At 42.3% G+C, this 15,717-nt stretch overlaps 1 protein-coding gene across 3 annotated transcripts in view; it reads right to left on the bottom strand.

Annotated features, from left to right (window-relative positions):
• Nucleotides 1-15,717, bottom strand: part of SERINC5 (serine incorporator 5) — a 62,848-nt gene that overhangs the window by 17,830 nt on the left and 29,301 nt on the right. For all 3 annotated transcript variants that reach the window (XM_084833357.1, XM_084833358.1, XM_084833356.1), the window contains exons 3-7: nt 7,412-7,590; nt 6,731-6,813; nt 3,330-3,423; nt 2,440-2,651; nt 149-244 (exon numbers count right to left, since the gene is read on the bottom strand). In XM_084833357.1, the coding sequence (XP_084689483.1) occupies nt 149-244; nt 2,440-2,651; nt 3,330-3,423; nt 6,731-6,813; nt 7,412-7,590 (664 nt within the window). The remainder of the gene's footprint in view (nt 1-148; nt 245-2,439; nt 2,652-3,329; nt 3,424-6,730; nt 6,814-7,411; nt 7,591-15,717) is intronic.

The following is a 15,717-nucleotide window of genomic DNA, read 5'->3' as shown; positions in this document are numbered from 1 at the left end:
CCCAGCAAGTGTTTATGCTTTTTTAAGGAGACCCTCTGTTAGCCTTGGACAAATACTGATCCCAAGACTCACTTTGATCCTTACTCATTTATTTACATAGTGCCATCAATGTACATGTCCAAGTAATCTCTGTTTTGAAGTAACTTACTAGTTTCTGGTGGTTTGCTTGAAAGAGATGAAAAGGTGAGATACATGACATAGCAGCTGATAATGCCTGATTGCAACAAGCCAGAATGTGGCTGACCTATAATAAAAAATAAAAAATGATGACATTTTTGTAGAATGAGAAAGTTATAAAAGAAGAACGTTCATTGAACTGGATCCAAAGTTTCCCTTCTCAAGTGGAGGGAGTCTTCCACTGGTAGGACAACTCTTCTGTTGGAGGATGGAAACCTTTGGAAGTACTTGCACTGCAAAACTTAGGAGGATTAGATTTCTCTAAAAGCTGTAAGTGACAGAACCTTCAACTTACATCCCACTGCTGCTTTGCTAGAACATCAAAAGGGGGAAAATCTCTAAATTACCCCAACTCACTTCCATCTTTGAATTTATTTTTTCCCTGTCTTCGAAGGCATAATATTAAAGGCTCAAGAGGATAAACAGATCTTGAGAGACATAAATGGACAACAGGAGCACTGAACTTAAAACATCACTTTGACACATGAATGTATATTTCAATCCCTCAAAATGAAAGAGAAAACACACTCAAAAACACACACAGAGAACAATACGTGAAAGGGCTCATTATGTGAACTAGTATCTTTAAAATCCCCCACCCCAGCATCTTTTGCTCCTATTCCCCTGGAGGGAAAAGCCTGGAATATAGACTTTATTACACATTGCCAGTGGCCAGATACTTTGCCCCCACAACATATCCCTAATTATATATTGTACCTTAGTATTGATTTTAAGTGTAAGATTGTTTGGTGATCTAATACTGGCAGAAAAGTGGGGTATAAATATAGTAAGTAATAATATGCAAAGACTCCCATAGGAGCATAGGAAGTTGCCTTATACCAGGTGAGGATATTTGTCCAACTAGCCCAACGATAGTCTACTTTTACTGACAGTGGGCTAGTCTGCTTGTCATGATAAGCCACCCTGAAAATAAGCCACAGTGGGTTGGTTGTTCGCACGCTAACCCATGTTACTCCCAACAGATGATCATGCGCTCTGCAGCTTGCTGTGGCTTGTATCCCTCTTAGTCTCCCCGCCCCCCGCTCCCAGCATGTATCCCATAGGCCTTGGCAGCACAACCTCAGCAGCCTACTCGGCTACTCTACTGATGAGAGCAAATAAATAGGGGAGATTTTTGCAGATTTGCTAAAGGCATATATATTTCTCCTTGAAAGTCTAAGAAACAAAAAGTTGAATTCGTGCAAATCTCCCCGAAGGTGGGGAAAAAAGCGTGGCTGTCTAAGGAGGCGATGAAGTTGAGGAGTAAGTTGAGCAGTTTAATTTCAAGACATAATAGAGAGGGGATATTGTTACCAAGATTGCGAGGAACGACTGGGTTTGTCACCGGTCTTGCCAGGTGGCTCTGTAGCCCTTTCCAACAAGCCATGCATAAACTGGAGATTTATGTAGCCTATCACAGCTAGATTTTTAAAAAATACCGTGATAGGCTACATAAATGTTTACGTAGCCTATCATGGCTGAATAAAACAAACAAACAAACTGTGCGTATGCAAATGGCGGCGCCCATGGGCGCCACCATTTGCGTTCCTTATTTTGGCACGTCTAGTCTACGTAAACATTTACGTACACTATGGCAAAAATAAGGGGAACGCAAATAGCGTAGTGTCTACGCTATTTGCGTTCCCCTTATTTTCGCCGTAGTCTACGTAAATGTTCACGTAGACTAGACGTGCCAAAATAAGGAACACAAATGGCGGCGCCCATGGGCGCCGCCATTTGCGTATGTGCAGTGTGTGTGGTGTTTTTTTTTACTCAGCCGTGATAGGCTACGTAAACATTTACGTAGCTTATCACGGCTGACTGCAGGGACGCAAACAGCGGCGGCTATGGCCGCTGCCATTTGCAGACCCGGCTGGCCAGGATTCGCGGCGGGAGGGACGGGGTGCCTCCCCCACGGCCAGAATTTCAGGGGGAGGGACGGGGTGCCTCCCCCCACCTCGAATCACATTTCGTCAAAAGGTAAGTGACTTTCGTACATCCCTACCACTGAATCGCACCAATGATGTGACCTAATGAGCAAGCAGCAGGCTTATGTGAATGGGCAGTCAGAAAAGACAGCAGATGTTGGTAGATTACGTTGCACAAGGAGCACTGAGCTGCTGGGTCAGAGACTAGGATCAACAGACTAGTCACAAACACACGCAGGATTCTACTGGTAAGAGAATGAGGATCAATTATTGCAAGGAAGTGACTAAGTAGTTCCAGCTAAAACAGGTTAACAATAACAAAAAGGTTGCTTACGGTTCTGGACACAGGGTGAGATGGCTACCATTGAAACAAGCAAGCACAAGCCACCATTGACGCCAAGCAGGATCTTGTTAAATGTACAGCCATCAGCACGAGTGTAAAAGACAGCCATCACAATCAGAGCTCCAACAGCGATGGAGTACAATACAAGGGTCACAAGAGCTAAGGAGCCATACCAGAGTTTATTGTGGTTTGTGCCAGATGTCCTGTTTGGGAAAGAAAAGCACATTATACATTGGGCTGGAGGAAATACAAACAAATTAAAATGCAACCTACTGAGATAAGAACAAATTTTATCCCCATATGAACTATTTATATTGCTTAATGAGCCTAATGAGGTGATGCGGGTGGCTGCTAAGAGGAGGGCCTTTTCAGTGGTGGCACCCTGGTTGTGGAATGCCCTCTACAAAGAGGCTCACCTGTTACCTACATTGTCACAAGATGGGGCCATGCTGGATCAGACCAAAGGTATATCTAGTCCAGCATTCTGTTCCCACACTGGCCAACCAGATGCCTACGGGAAGCCCACAAGCAGAACATGAATGCAATAGCACCCACCTCTCATGTTCCCCAGCAACTGGTATAAAGGGGAATACTGAAAATGCTGATAGTCAAGTAAGAAGTAGCAACATATAATAGACAGTAAGTGAAAGGTTTAAACAGATAACCAAGGCCAGGAATAAAGGATAATGCCTGCTGCAAAAAAAGAAAAGGAAAAAAGAGTAGTTCAATTGTATTTTTGATTTTCCCATTAATTAGAATACAGTAATTACAGCTAATTAGAATACAGCTACTCTTGGAAGTTTATATATAATCTGCATATTTAGAAAGGGAGAAAGAGAGGGGGAGGGGGGAGGAGAGGGGGAGGGGAAAAAGATACATACCAGTTCTTATTCCATTTGTGTGCAAATTCTACAAGCAGGATGAGCTGAATGACAATGAAGAGAAACCCTCCTACAGCACCTACGTAACGCCATGCTATAGGAGAGGTAAAGATTTACTTCATCAGTTTTGACTTATATAAATAAATTTTATCAAATATGGAAGTTCTTTTCAGCAAATAAGTCATGGTGATGATACATCAGAAATTGATTCATGGAAAGGAACAAACACTTGCTCACAAATTGTATTTGGCAAACATATGCTGGTCCTGAACCTTTCTACTAGCCTTTCTACCAGCACAATTGTCAACACTGCAAGGAGGCTGCAATCACGACCTTGTGTTGAGAAATGGTGTATTCATGGTTGGATAAAACAGTGTAAGAGCAAAACCTCTGTGGACTTTTCAACTCAGTTTAGCAACTATCACCACAGAAGAAGACTGCAAAAGTTACATTAAAGGCAACATAACAAAAGAGAGGATAAAAACTGCTTAAAATACAGATGAATCTACAGAAAAATATTTTGCAAAGCTATAGAACATTACATATCCTTGTTTAGAATGTCTACCAAATCTGTATACCCAGAGTTTTATTTAGACTTTCTATACTTAGAACTGAAGTCTTGGAAAGCGTAGCATAAGAGTCCGCAAAGGTCTTTATAAAACTACCCCAACCTACACTTTGTGGCTGAAACCGGATAGTTTTCCCCAGATTCAAATTGATATGCATTTACTGCATTCTCACCCAAAGGGTAGAATCATACTTGTATTCACACTGTTTTATGGCACTCCAAAAACATCTACAATATATTTTAATTCACTTCACAAAAGACAAATTCATTATCTAGATTAATCATGTGTTTAAGATAGAAATCATAGAAACAGATAATCTACACTCTAATCAGCGCCTGTTCCCTGGGCAAAGTTTGCATGAGCTATCAGTAACGCAGTTTATATCTTCCCATTTTAAAAATATTCAAAACATGTTGCAATTGCATCACAGTCACAAACAAAAACAAGGAGTGGTTGTCATGACATATACCAGTTTATTCAACAGGGAAAAAGCTCACAGTAGTTAAGATTCATTATGAGTCCTGGTAACTTGTGTTGTGCCAACGACTGGCTCACTCTCAAGTCACCAGCCAGTCGGTGAACTGAATGAGAAAGGAAATCTCAATGACAAAGGATCAGTCACTATCAGACTTTAAGCATGTTGTCCTTTTCCTGCTATTCCCCCCCCCCCCCCCGTAAATGTCATTTTAAAGGCAGTTCATCTGACATCTTGCTACTGCTTTTAAAATGCTTTAACTTAGAAAGCAGGGGAGGTTTGAAAAGTGTGTATGTCCTTAAAGTTTGGAAGTTAAACTAGTTAATAAAAGCACCTTTGTATCTAAGGTTTAAGATAGGATAGGATACCTGCAACACTATCTGGCATTTTCCTCTTCTTACAGGGCTTGAGCATTGCAATCTGCTAACATTTATGACAGCAGCAAATTACCTTAATTAGTAGGAACTGCTGTTCAGATACTGCTGCAGATACAGGTTCTTATAATAATGAAATGGAAGCTCTGCAAGAAATCTAATTCTGTACTACTAGATGTCATCAAATTGGAAACTAACAACATTGCAGGAACCTTTAACTGCAATTGCTCCTGACTTTTAGCAGTACTAGATCAAACACAGTTTGGTTTAATTGTTCCACATGAGGAACAGAACAAAACGCTAATTCCTGCAAGCAATGTAGTCCAGCTGTACAATGACTGAGCTAATCATATCAAGCTTGACATACCAACATTTTTACACATTCCTGAGTGACTCATTTCTCCTGCACTCACTAGTTTTACTGCTTGAAAATGTGTATCTTACACATTAAAAAAACCTATTCTACAATATTTCTAATACAGCAACAAGGTGGGGGACGGCTTTGCGCTTCATACAGCACACAGTAGGCAAGCAGTTATATATTAACATACGGTTTGGGGGGTATGTTAATATATTTATTAAAATACCCCCAAACCTGTATGTGTGTAACCCTAGTGTATGGCCCTTTAGAGAAGGGTGGGGGTTCCCCTGGAGTTGCAAGAGCTCCATAGTTTTTTTTTAAACTACCTTAAAAAAAAAAATGCTTGCACTATTTTTAAGGGGGTCACCTGGAGCAGAACCATAACCCTTTCCCCCCTTGCTGCAATCCCAATGAGAATTCTTAATAGCACCAACAGTAACTTCTTTACTGAGGCATACAGCAGCTTTCGGAGGGGGGTGGGGTTGTTGAAAACACAGCATGAGTGGAAAAGGTTAACACTTCCCCAACCGTTTTTTAATCTGGATCAGTTCTTCCACTCTCCACCACAGCTCCTACCCTTCCCACTCCCCTGAAGCTGCAAATATAAACCATGCATTTAACTGGTAAATTTTAACATATTGTGCAGCTTGACCCTTTATTTTGGGGCTCCTGGTTTGATTTTTGCCCAACTTTGCTGATTGGGTTTTTAGCCCTGTCTCCCGAGAAATAATCTAGAATGAAAAAGGGATATTGTCTTTTAGAAGACCAGTTTTAAACTATGAACAGGTTGGCTCAACTAAAATAAAGTTATGAAATAAAAAGGAGTGCTGCAATAATTTTGCATGTTTGAGTTGGCACATACTGCCAAGTGTATTGTTAATTGTTCCAGTACTAACCACCTTCTTCTGTTTTCTAGGGTTGTTTAGCGCAAGGATAAGCTTGGGCTGTGTTTCTGTAACTGGAACGCTGTAAGAGATTACTAGAGACTGAGTATCCTCCTACTGAACAGCAACATGCAAAGTGGCCTATATCATCTGTACTGATACCAAGAGAACAGAACACTGATTCAAGTGTTGAGATTTTAGTGTTGCAAGTATAGCTCTATCTTATATTGCTGCTTCTCAGTGTTTGACGGAGAGACAGCAAAGAGTGTCTGTAATCAACATATAGATCATTTGTAAGACATTTCCCTCTCAGTCTACTCTGCCATTAATCCCTAACTTAGTCTGGCAGCTTACCTCAGTGGGGGGCAGAGAAAAGGTTACAATTGCACGGCAGTATTTCCAAGTTATGTATTTGCAGCTTTAATTTTCATCGGTAATAGTGCATGAGTTTTGTTCCTTCATACACTCTTATATCTCAGACTTCCCTTCCCTGCTTCTGTCTATCTACATCTGGAGCAAAGATACTCACTCCATGCTCTGGTTACTCCACTCCTGCTCATCTTACCCATTTCCTCCTAGGAAAACAAGGCACCATACTATGTCTCTCTCTCTCTCTCACCATAAACATCTAGTAGGGCTGTGAAAGACTTCATCTACAACCAATTTAATGTCTCTGGTTATCTGCTGTAAATGGATACCCATGAAGAAAAACACAGACAATTCTTTTAGAGTCTGTACCTTTAAGAAAGGTATCCTGGTCTGGAATGAAAAAGGCTCCGGAACACATGGCTGCCAAGACTAGTAGTTTAATGAACCAAAATCTGGGGAGGGAAAAACAGAAATATAGAATTGGATTTACTTAGCTGAAAAAATGAGATACACCCAAATCTGGATTCATCATTAATTGACCTGTGATGGTGATGGTGGTAAATACAGAGGTATCACCTCTCTCAAGATGTCCTCATATAAACAAAAGAAAATTCAGACAGGCAGACTTCTCACCCATTCTTGTCTCTATTCTGCTATGCTCCCTAGTTCAAAAGATTCATGTGCGGATTGCAAGCTCTGTCAACATGAGGGTTTAGAAAGAGGTGGAACAAACAGTGCAACCCCAAGGGGGTTGCACGTCAGCAAAGAAATGCATGCAAACATAAGAGGGGAAGGGGATGGGTAGCACAGGAAAGAGAACTGGTGTTAGTAACTATTGCTATTGCTGTTTAGTTCCTGCTATGAATATACAGATGTCCCTTAAGAGTTGGCAAAGCTCCAAAGAGATTTCAGTCCCAAACTGGGGGAAAGGGGTGGGAAGTAAAGAAGAGATAAATCCTATATATTAAGATGGTGAACAAATGCAGCTGTTTATCATAGTAACATTCTTAAACATTTGGTTTTTTAAAAGAAGACATCCATTGAGCTTACCCATTGTGAATGTATGCACGACAGCTTTTGCTACTGTTAATTTTGATTGTGAGTAAGAAGAAGATGAAAAAGAAGCACGCCATCCCGAAACACACTCGATAAACTGCGGAGTAGCCCACCAGTTTCTCACAGGAGACTCCTGCCTGAATATGTTGGCATATTGTGTCATAAAAGTAAATCTGAAACACACAGTTAGGCTTATTAGAGATATACATAGTCTGAATATGATAACCAGTCTTAGTGGGTCGCAGATCATTATGGGATGCTTCCAGAATTGCCATCCCATAGTTCTGCTTAAAGTCATCTGCAGGCATGTGCCAGAAGATAAGATTTTTTTTTAAAAAAAGCTAACACGTATGTTATGGTCCTATGAGATGACTGATGTTTTCAGAGAAATGTATTGAGATTAATTCTTCATTTAGAAATTAAATCATTATTTCCCATTTCTGAAATAACAGCCATGTCTGTTCCAATACAGTATCCATTAACAGCATGTCAGAATGATTTATAATTAGACCTGTACTCACTGCCATTTGGCAGCTGTTTCATTTTTATTATTATCTGGCTTACTCAGTTTAATTTCTTGCATGTCATTAATGAAGTTATCTTTAAGAAACAGAATTATAAAAATCCAATATTTGGCCTAAAATTACAGAAACTGAATTTCTAGTTATTTGTCTCTTTAGGCTGACTGCAAGATTATGTTCTATTAGGTTATATGTATTGCTGATTTATCCATTAATTTCTAAACAGTGATATTTTGTTGATGTGCTGTATTTTTTAGAACATAAAAACTTGTTGAAATACATTTAAAAAGACACACACACACACAAAATCCCCCCTCAAACTTCCAACAGCTTGAAATGCTTATTACATCTTGAAAAAGTAAAATACCAGAAAGTAGAGAAATTCCAGCCCTCTCCCCCACTTGCTAAATATTTGTTTTTGAGGCCATGCTTTAGCTCATGGAAAAAGAACAGCCAGCCACACATTCTGGCCTCAAGCTCACCACACTAAATGTGCAGCTGTGCTCAGAAAATACATCTTACAAAGCACGTTTCTCTGACTTGAGCATATATCCTTGGGCTGTGCTCCTTGTAAAGACTGGCACTCTCCCTCTCACAACCACAAATGTCTGTAAATAGATGCACTGACATATACAAATACAAGCATTTACAATAAAATAAAAGCTTCCCTATATTCGCATGTGTGTGGACTGGCTGAACTTTTAGAACAGCTGAGTAGGACATTAACATACCGTTTTTGCGCCTATAAACAGAGCCAACCCTTCAAGACTCAAAATAACATTTTCCAAGGCTAAGCCCAGTTTGCAGAGATCCAGAGAAAACAACATATAGAATAATCTTTTACTTTTATCCACAGCCTGTTTAAGGAAATGTGGAATCTGTCGACTATTCCTGACAGGAACAAAACTCTATATTCCCAGGTATGGTAAATACTTCCCTTTGCTTAGGGCAGCAGATCCAAACTTGATCATGATCCAAAGAAGTATTAAATAAGTTCTGTGTATGTAGAGCCAGTGTGGTATAATCATTAGAGCAGTGGTGCCCTCCAGAAGTTTTGGACTGGAACTCCCATAGTCCCTGATTGTTGGCCATGCTGGCTGGGGCTGATGGGAGCTGCAGTGCAAGGATGGCAGAGAGAGAGAGGGGGAGAGGGAGAGAGAGAAAGGCTTAGTGGACACCGGTGCAAGTTATTCCATGCTAAACACCAAAGAACTTCCCCTCTTGGGACGCTGAGAGCAGGTGATGGTTATCTGCCACGCTGTTGGCTCCTTGTAGAAAGAACGAGGGTTTTTGACTGCAGCAGGGAAAAAGATAGCGAACACCCCCGAACTTATAGCATTGTTGAAAACCATGCAGCTTCCCAAACAATTAGCTGTAGTATCCTGTAAAGCCCATACCATAAGCACTGATAAAGTCACCTGAGGAAATGCTTTTGCAGATGCAGCAGCAAAGGCAACCACACAACAATCCTTGAATAGTGCACTGGTGGTCCCTATGATTACTACAGACAAACCTAAGAGACTGCTTCTCTGGTATTCCAATGCATCCAGACAAGAACAAAACGCAGTGCGTGACTGGTGTTGGAGAATCCCTGATGGCCGGCTAGTCTGCCCAAAAGCAGGACTGGCTCATGTGCTTCACCAGTACCACCTGCAGGGTCATATGGGAACCACAGCTCTTACTACTGCGGTGTCTAGAGCATGATTCACCCCAGGATGCCACCAGGCAACCAAGCGCATTTTGAGCACTTGTCCCACATGTTCAAGGGCTAACACCCGCGCTGCCCCTCCAGGGAAGGCAACCATGGGCACAATTGCCTTTTGAAGCTCTCCAAATTGACTTTGCCCACATGCCAAGGCGTAATGGTTTCAATATCTACTTGTAATAGTAGATCAACTGTCTGGCTGGGTAGAAGCCTACCCATGCAAGAGGGCCACTGCCCTCAAAGCAGGGAAAAAGTTGTTACAGGACATTTGCCCCCGATACAGCCCACCCAACATTACTGGGAATGACTGAGGCTCACATTTTGCCTCAGAAATTATCCAACAGCTTGCTAAGCTCCTAAACATTGTGTGGCGACTTCATGCTTCCTATCACCCGCAATCATCTGGGCAAATAGAGAGAATGAGTGCCTCTCTTAAGAAGATTTCTAAAATCTTAGTTTTTGTGAACCGCCCAGAGAGCTTCGGCTATTGGCGGTATAGAAATGAAATGAATAAATAAATAAATAAATAAAATCTCTTCCCTTTTAGGTGGGGATGAAGAACTGAGTACATTTCTGAGTTACAGCAGCAGTTTCTCCATCTGAGGGCATATGTGGTAGATTCACAACCCCTACCACTAGACGTTCCAGCTCACAAGTTCCAGCCAGGTGATCAAGTGTATGTGAGAGCCTGGACAGCAGATGGCATCAAGAAATGGTGGAAAGGCCCATACCAAGTTCTTCTAGTCTTGCACACCGCTCTCAAAGTAGCAGGTCGAGATTCCTGGATCCATTATTCCCACTGTGCTACCGCCAGAGACGCTGTGACAGACAGCCCTGCAAAGCCAGGGCCAGAAGAAGTTGACATCACAGGATCAAGCAGCACTTCCCCTGACCAGGAAACAGGGGGACTTGAAACAGATGACAGCGGACTTCGAGGGATCCACGCTAAGCCACCCGATCACAACAAGGGTGTGCCAGAAGCAGACAAAAGGTGTGCCGCATCATGGCAGACAACACACCTAGATGTACTCAAGTTGAAATTACAGTGCCTGTCCTGAGCATGTTTCTTTACTGTACCCTGACACTTCTAGTCAGAGGTCAACCATGTGCGGTCACTAACTGTAAGGTACAATGCCCTGCTTTTGCAGCCAAACCTATTCCTTTGCGCATACTGCAAAGTTATGCATATAATTTCTGCAGGGGGGAGAAAGCCGTGTTATTAATTACAAAAAAGAATAAGGTTATTTGCACCAAACCAGTGAACCCCTGGGTGCAAGATGTTATAAGAGAATTGAATAAGAGATGGGCTCCCCATACTACTTCCCCACCTGTAAATATAGGCATCCCAGACGAGCTTGAAACACTGTCACCACAACACCTGAGCCGATCCCTGGGAGTTGGGGTCCAAACACATATTTACATTTATTAAGAATTGTAGCTGCCAAGATCGACAACCCTTGTTATGTCTGTGCTCACACACCTACTCATAGCCATGGTGGAGTCCCTCTAGTTGGTGTCCCAATGACCATTTCACAGTTGGCACAAGCACGACAATTAAATTTGACATCTCCTGATATAAATGGCCAGACCAGGCTATCCTTAAGTGGTGAAGCTGTTGCCCACTTTTGTGTTACCTACCTCCTAGCTAACCAATCCAACATACACCATCACAGTTGTGACATGCCACTTCACTTTGATGTGAAAAACTAGACTGTAGAAACTGATTTTTCTACAAGAGTTATGGCAGATACAGTTAGCAGTTGGGCAACTGTCTCTCATAACATCTTGCATCCCCTTTACACAGAATGACACCATTTCCACTTTGGGGCTGCTAGCGGGAGTCTGGTGGTTATGCGGACACATAGCAGCACTTGCGCTCCCATCTTTGAGTGCACCATGGCAATGTGCTCCAGGACTTGTTGTACCTGGTATGCGAATGGTCACACTCCTTCCCCAGGGCCACCAATGCAATAAACACAGTTGGCCTGGGTTTGGTCATGGCCTCATACCTACATATGGAGTTGCAAGGAATTATGCCAACATCTGTGCTCTGTCTGAATCTCTCACTCAGTTCATTAATGAGAGTGCTGCAATTACCAAGTCCCTCTCCAGTGAGCTAGAAGAGGTACGCCTAGTAGCTTTGCAAAACAGGCTGGCTCTAGACTCACAAGGAGGAGTGTGTGCTTTAATTGGAAATGAGTGTTGTACCCACATAAGAGATAACCAGCCTGACATCTTGCACCACCTCAATAATATAAACAAGATCTCTAAAGGTATTTCAAATATAGGTAAGGATACCTTTGGGGATTGGCTGAGTTCCTGGCTCCCCTCCACTCCTTGGATAAGAAAACTAGTTATTGAAGTTATTAGTGTTTTTAGTTTAGTAATCATCATTCCATGCTTTGTGCAGTGTTGTATCGGCCTTGTTTCTCCATTATACAAGTGCAGTCAACTTCCTACAGGCCAGTACGCAGCTATGCCTTTAGGCTAGCCTCCCAATATTGAAATGCCCAGCTATCCAATCCTTCGCCTTAAACTTGAAGAATTTTATTCATGATCCAAGAACATATACGGTGTACTACTTGGATCAAAGGGAGGATTGTGGAAAGTATCCTTTAACCTCACCCCTAATGTGTTAGGTGTACCCCAGAGTAGCAACGCAGTTGTAAGAATGCTGTTGGCATCCGCATAAGGCGTCCAACAGATGCTTGTGCATGTGTTGTACCAGAGTACCTCCATGTTTGTTCTTTAGTTCACCCTGTTTTGGCTCCAGCAGTCTGTATGTAGAAGATTGCAAACTGTCAGCAGTCTGTTCTGGGAACTGCTAGGGAGTGCCGGTTCCTCCCCAGTGAATTGCTACTCACAGCCTGTGCTGCGGGCCGAGAAGCAGTTTACTGCTGCAGTAACTCAGTATCAACAGCCGACACACACTGACCCTAGCCCAGGGAGAAAATGTTCAGCCCAGGGAATGTTCAGCTGTGTTCCCGATACCAGAAAGGGTGCATGCCTCCAGGTGATGTGTTTAACAGAACATGCTAGAGCTTTTCCCTATATGTGATGTATTTCTCTGTATAAAAGTCTGCCCTGCTGAACATTCGGGGCTCTCTGCTCCCTTGCTGACAGAGTGCCTTGCAGGCCATGTAGTAAAGTGCTTGATCCAGAGTCTTACCCGTGTCTTGTGAAACTCATTGGGCCTCTGGCTAGACATCGAACTAAAGAGCGAGTTCCGCTCTTACCACAGTGGTGGCCCCACCGATCATAGAACACTCTCCCCAGTGAGGTTTGCCTGGTACCAACATTGTCACATTTTGGTGCCAGGTTAAGACTTCCCTCCACTCCCAGGCATTTGACAGCATATGCTAAGGTTGTAACAGGTCCTGGATTTTTATTGTTGATTCTGTAGAACTGTTTTATATTTTTGTTTGTGAATTGCTTATTATGTTATTATATTGTATTTTTAGTGTTGTAATCTTTGTGAACGTTGGCTATTGGACGGTTTAGAAATGTAATATATGAAATGAGATGTAATGTAGCCAAAGTATCTGGAGGGCACCAAGTGGTCTATCCCTGCGTTAGACTGTCAGACTAGGACCAGGGAAAGCCAGGTTGAAATTCCCACTCACTGGGTGTTGTGGGGGAAACAAAAGGAGTGAGAACCATCCCCGCCCGAAGGATGAGACTGGTGGTCACGTATCTGAAATCACACTTTACTCACCAACGTGTATACACGGGTAATTTGCAAAAGAACTACCAGTTGGGATCAGGTTATATATGGCTTTTATCAGAAAACATAGTAAATAGTAAGAAATACTAGACAAGAGATCCTAGTGAATTAGAAGCTTACATATCTATACCATCACGCATCCATCAGGCATGTATCACATATACAGAATGCTTCTTTCTATCCATGAATACACCCTTAAGCATAGCTGGGGCTCAATGATTTGCAAATTCCTGCATGGTGGTACCTTATCTCATTAGGCAATAGATTTACTGTCCTCATGAGATTTGGAGCCTCCTTCATCTGTATTAAGGATTGTTTATTCTACCCTCTTACCCAGTTATCTGTGTCTTATTTTCCTCAGTTACATTCTCTGTACTTTTCCATCCTGGGGACTTTGGTTCAGGCCTACACTTAGTGGTTCAGGCCTACACTTAGACTTTTTCTCCCACAGTGTCCTTGAGCTAGTCATTCTTTCTTAGCCTCATCTACTGCACAGGGTTATAGTGAGGATAATATGGGGAAGGGATTGAACCATACGTGCTGCCCAAACATTTGTCTCTCAACCAGCAGTCACAGCAACTCCTTCTGAAATTAAGGGGAGTTGCACAAGCAGTTTACTATATAGTATGAAGACCAGTCATGCAGAGAAAAAAAAAATCCAAACTTCCACAGAACTAGCCAAGGGCATTGTGTGAACCTAAGCAGAAATTTGGATCTTGGCTTTGGTGTATAAAATTTAAAAGGTAGAAAGCAAAAACCAAGAAATCATGTACTGAAATCAAGGAACTACTTTGGCTACTGACAGCCTAAGGCTGCAATCCCTACACACACTTATCTGGAAGCAAGACCCATTGAACTCAATAGGGCTTACTTCCAAGTAGTTGTGTTTAGGATTGCACCATAAGACTACTTCCAGATTAGGGTTTAATTAAAACAAAAAACTGAAAATGAGAGCCTATGAAAAGAAGGCAGGCTGGCAACATAACAGCAATATCTCTTTCATACTTTCAGATGTCTTGGCCAATGATAGCAACCTTCTGTTAAATGGCTGAGAAAGCAGACTACTCCAGACTGTTTTGATAATGTCTGGAAACATTTATTAAACATTTTTCCAGAACAACAAGTAAAATAGCTAATGCCTTATCTAAGTGTTTTCAGATAAAAAGTCAGAGCACTGTAGCTCCACATTTAGCTGATCAGGAGAGGGGAATCTTTTTGCTGTCAAGCACCGCATTCCCATTGCAGGTAAGCTGTATGCCTGCACTAGGTGAGGCTGAAGTTAGCGATGGCAGAGCCAGAGCCAAAAGTGGGTAATGCCATCCATCCTCCATCTTCTCTCTCTGCCAACTTGTTTTCTCTCTTTCTGCCACCCCCTTCTCTGTCTGTTTGTCTCTCTCACAACGCCTCTTCCTCCCTGACCACCAGGCTGCCAGGGAAAGAGCAGAATGCTCTTGCTAGAGGTCTGAACTGATCGCTTGCAGAGGGGTTTTGACATCATCCCTTCACCAGAATGATTTTGATATTGAGCACTACTACTGAATTTTCCCAAAGAAGGACTGTTTATGCAGCATCTGGAGACTACAAAAAACTAAACAAACAAAATAAACACTGGGGGATTTCCAGCAAGTAGAGACACCAACTCTATATTGAAGAGTCACAAAGGAGTACACTCAGTCCTACCCTGTTTTCAAGGGTCAAAAGGAAGTTTTCAGTTCTACTCTTGGAATCCTGTTTAGAGCCAGTCCAAGAATTATGTTCAAGTGGCTACACCACACAAAGTTAGAGGTGGACTCTGGGGCCACACCCAGACTAGTTTTTATTCTGCTTCACTAGCTCATCTACAGAGTTGCTTGTGCAATCACGTCAGGCCTGTCTCCATGTTCCACAGCAAACCCCTCCAGCAATATTTGTTTCTTCTACAATCAGAAGACACCAGAAGCAAATACTTCTGCAAACTTGTCAGGGTGTTCCTGCTCCCCCCCCCCCCCCCGCAAACCACCTCCATCACCACCTCTAATGCTTTGTACAATCGGTCTGAATCGGTATCAACTGTATCTGTGGGCCTTTCTTCCAGAAAGGAAGAATGAAGCACTAAGATTTGTATAAACTGTACTGTCTCAAGATTGAAGATCCCTCTCCATGATTATGTCATCCCTTCATATGCCTGCTGCATGTGTCAGAGCTGTCTGCAACTGGTAAGCAACACAATAATGTGTTCATTTTCCAACTGAATGAATGGGAACAAGAGATGCATCAGGAGGCAGGGGATGGAAAAGGAGTGAGGGAACAATCAGAACTCAGTCCATCTCTGTAGAAGACCAATAATTACTTCTGCATACACTCTATTCAG

This window comes from Heloderma suspectum, chromosome 2, assembly GCF_057233095.1.
Source record: "Heloderma suspectum isolate Gila_16-S chromosome 2, 16-S_ref, whole genome shotgun sequence".
Taxonomy (NCBI): domain Eukaryota; kingdom Metazoa; phylum Chordata; class Lepidosauria; order Squamata; family Helodermatidae; genus Heloderma; species Heloderma suspectum.
Note: the sequence above shows the minus strand (reverse complement) of the source record. Positions and strands in the feature narration are given on the sequence as shown.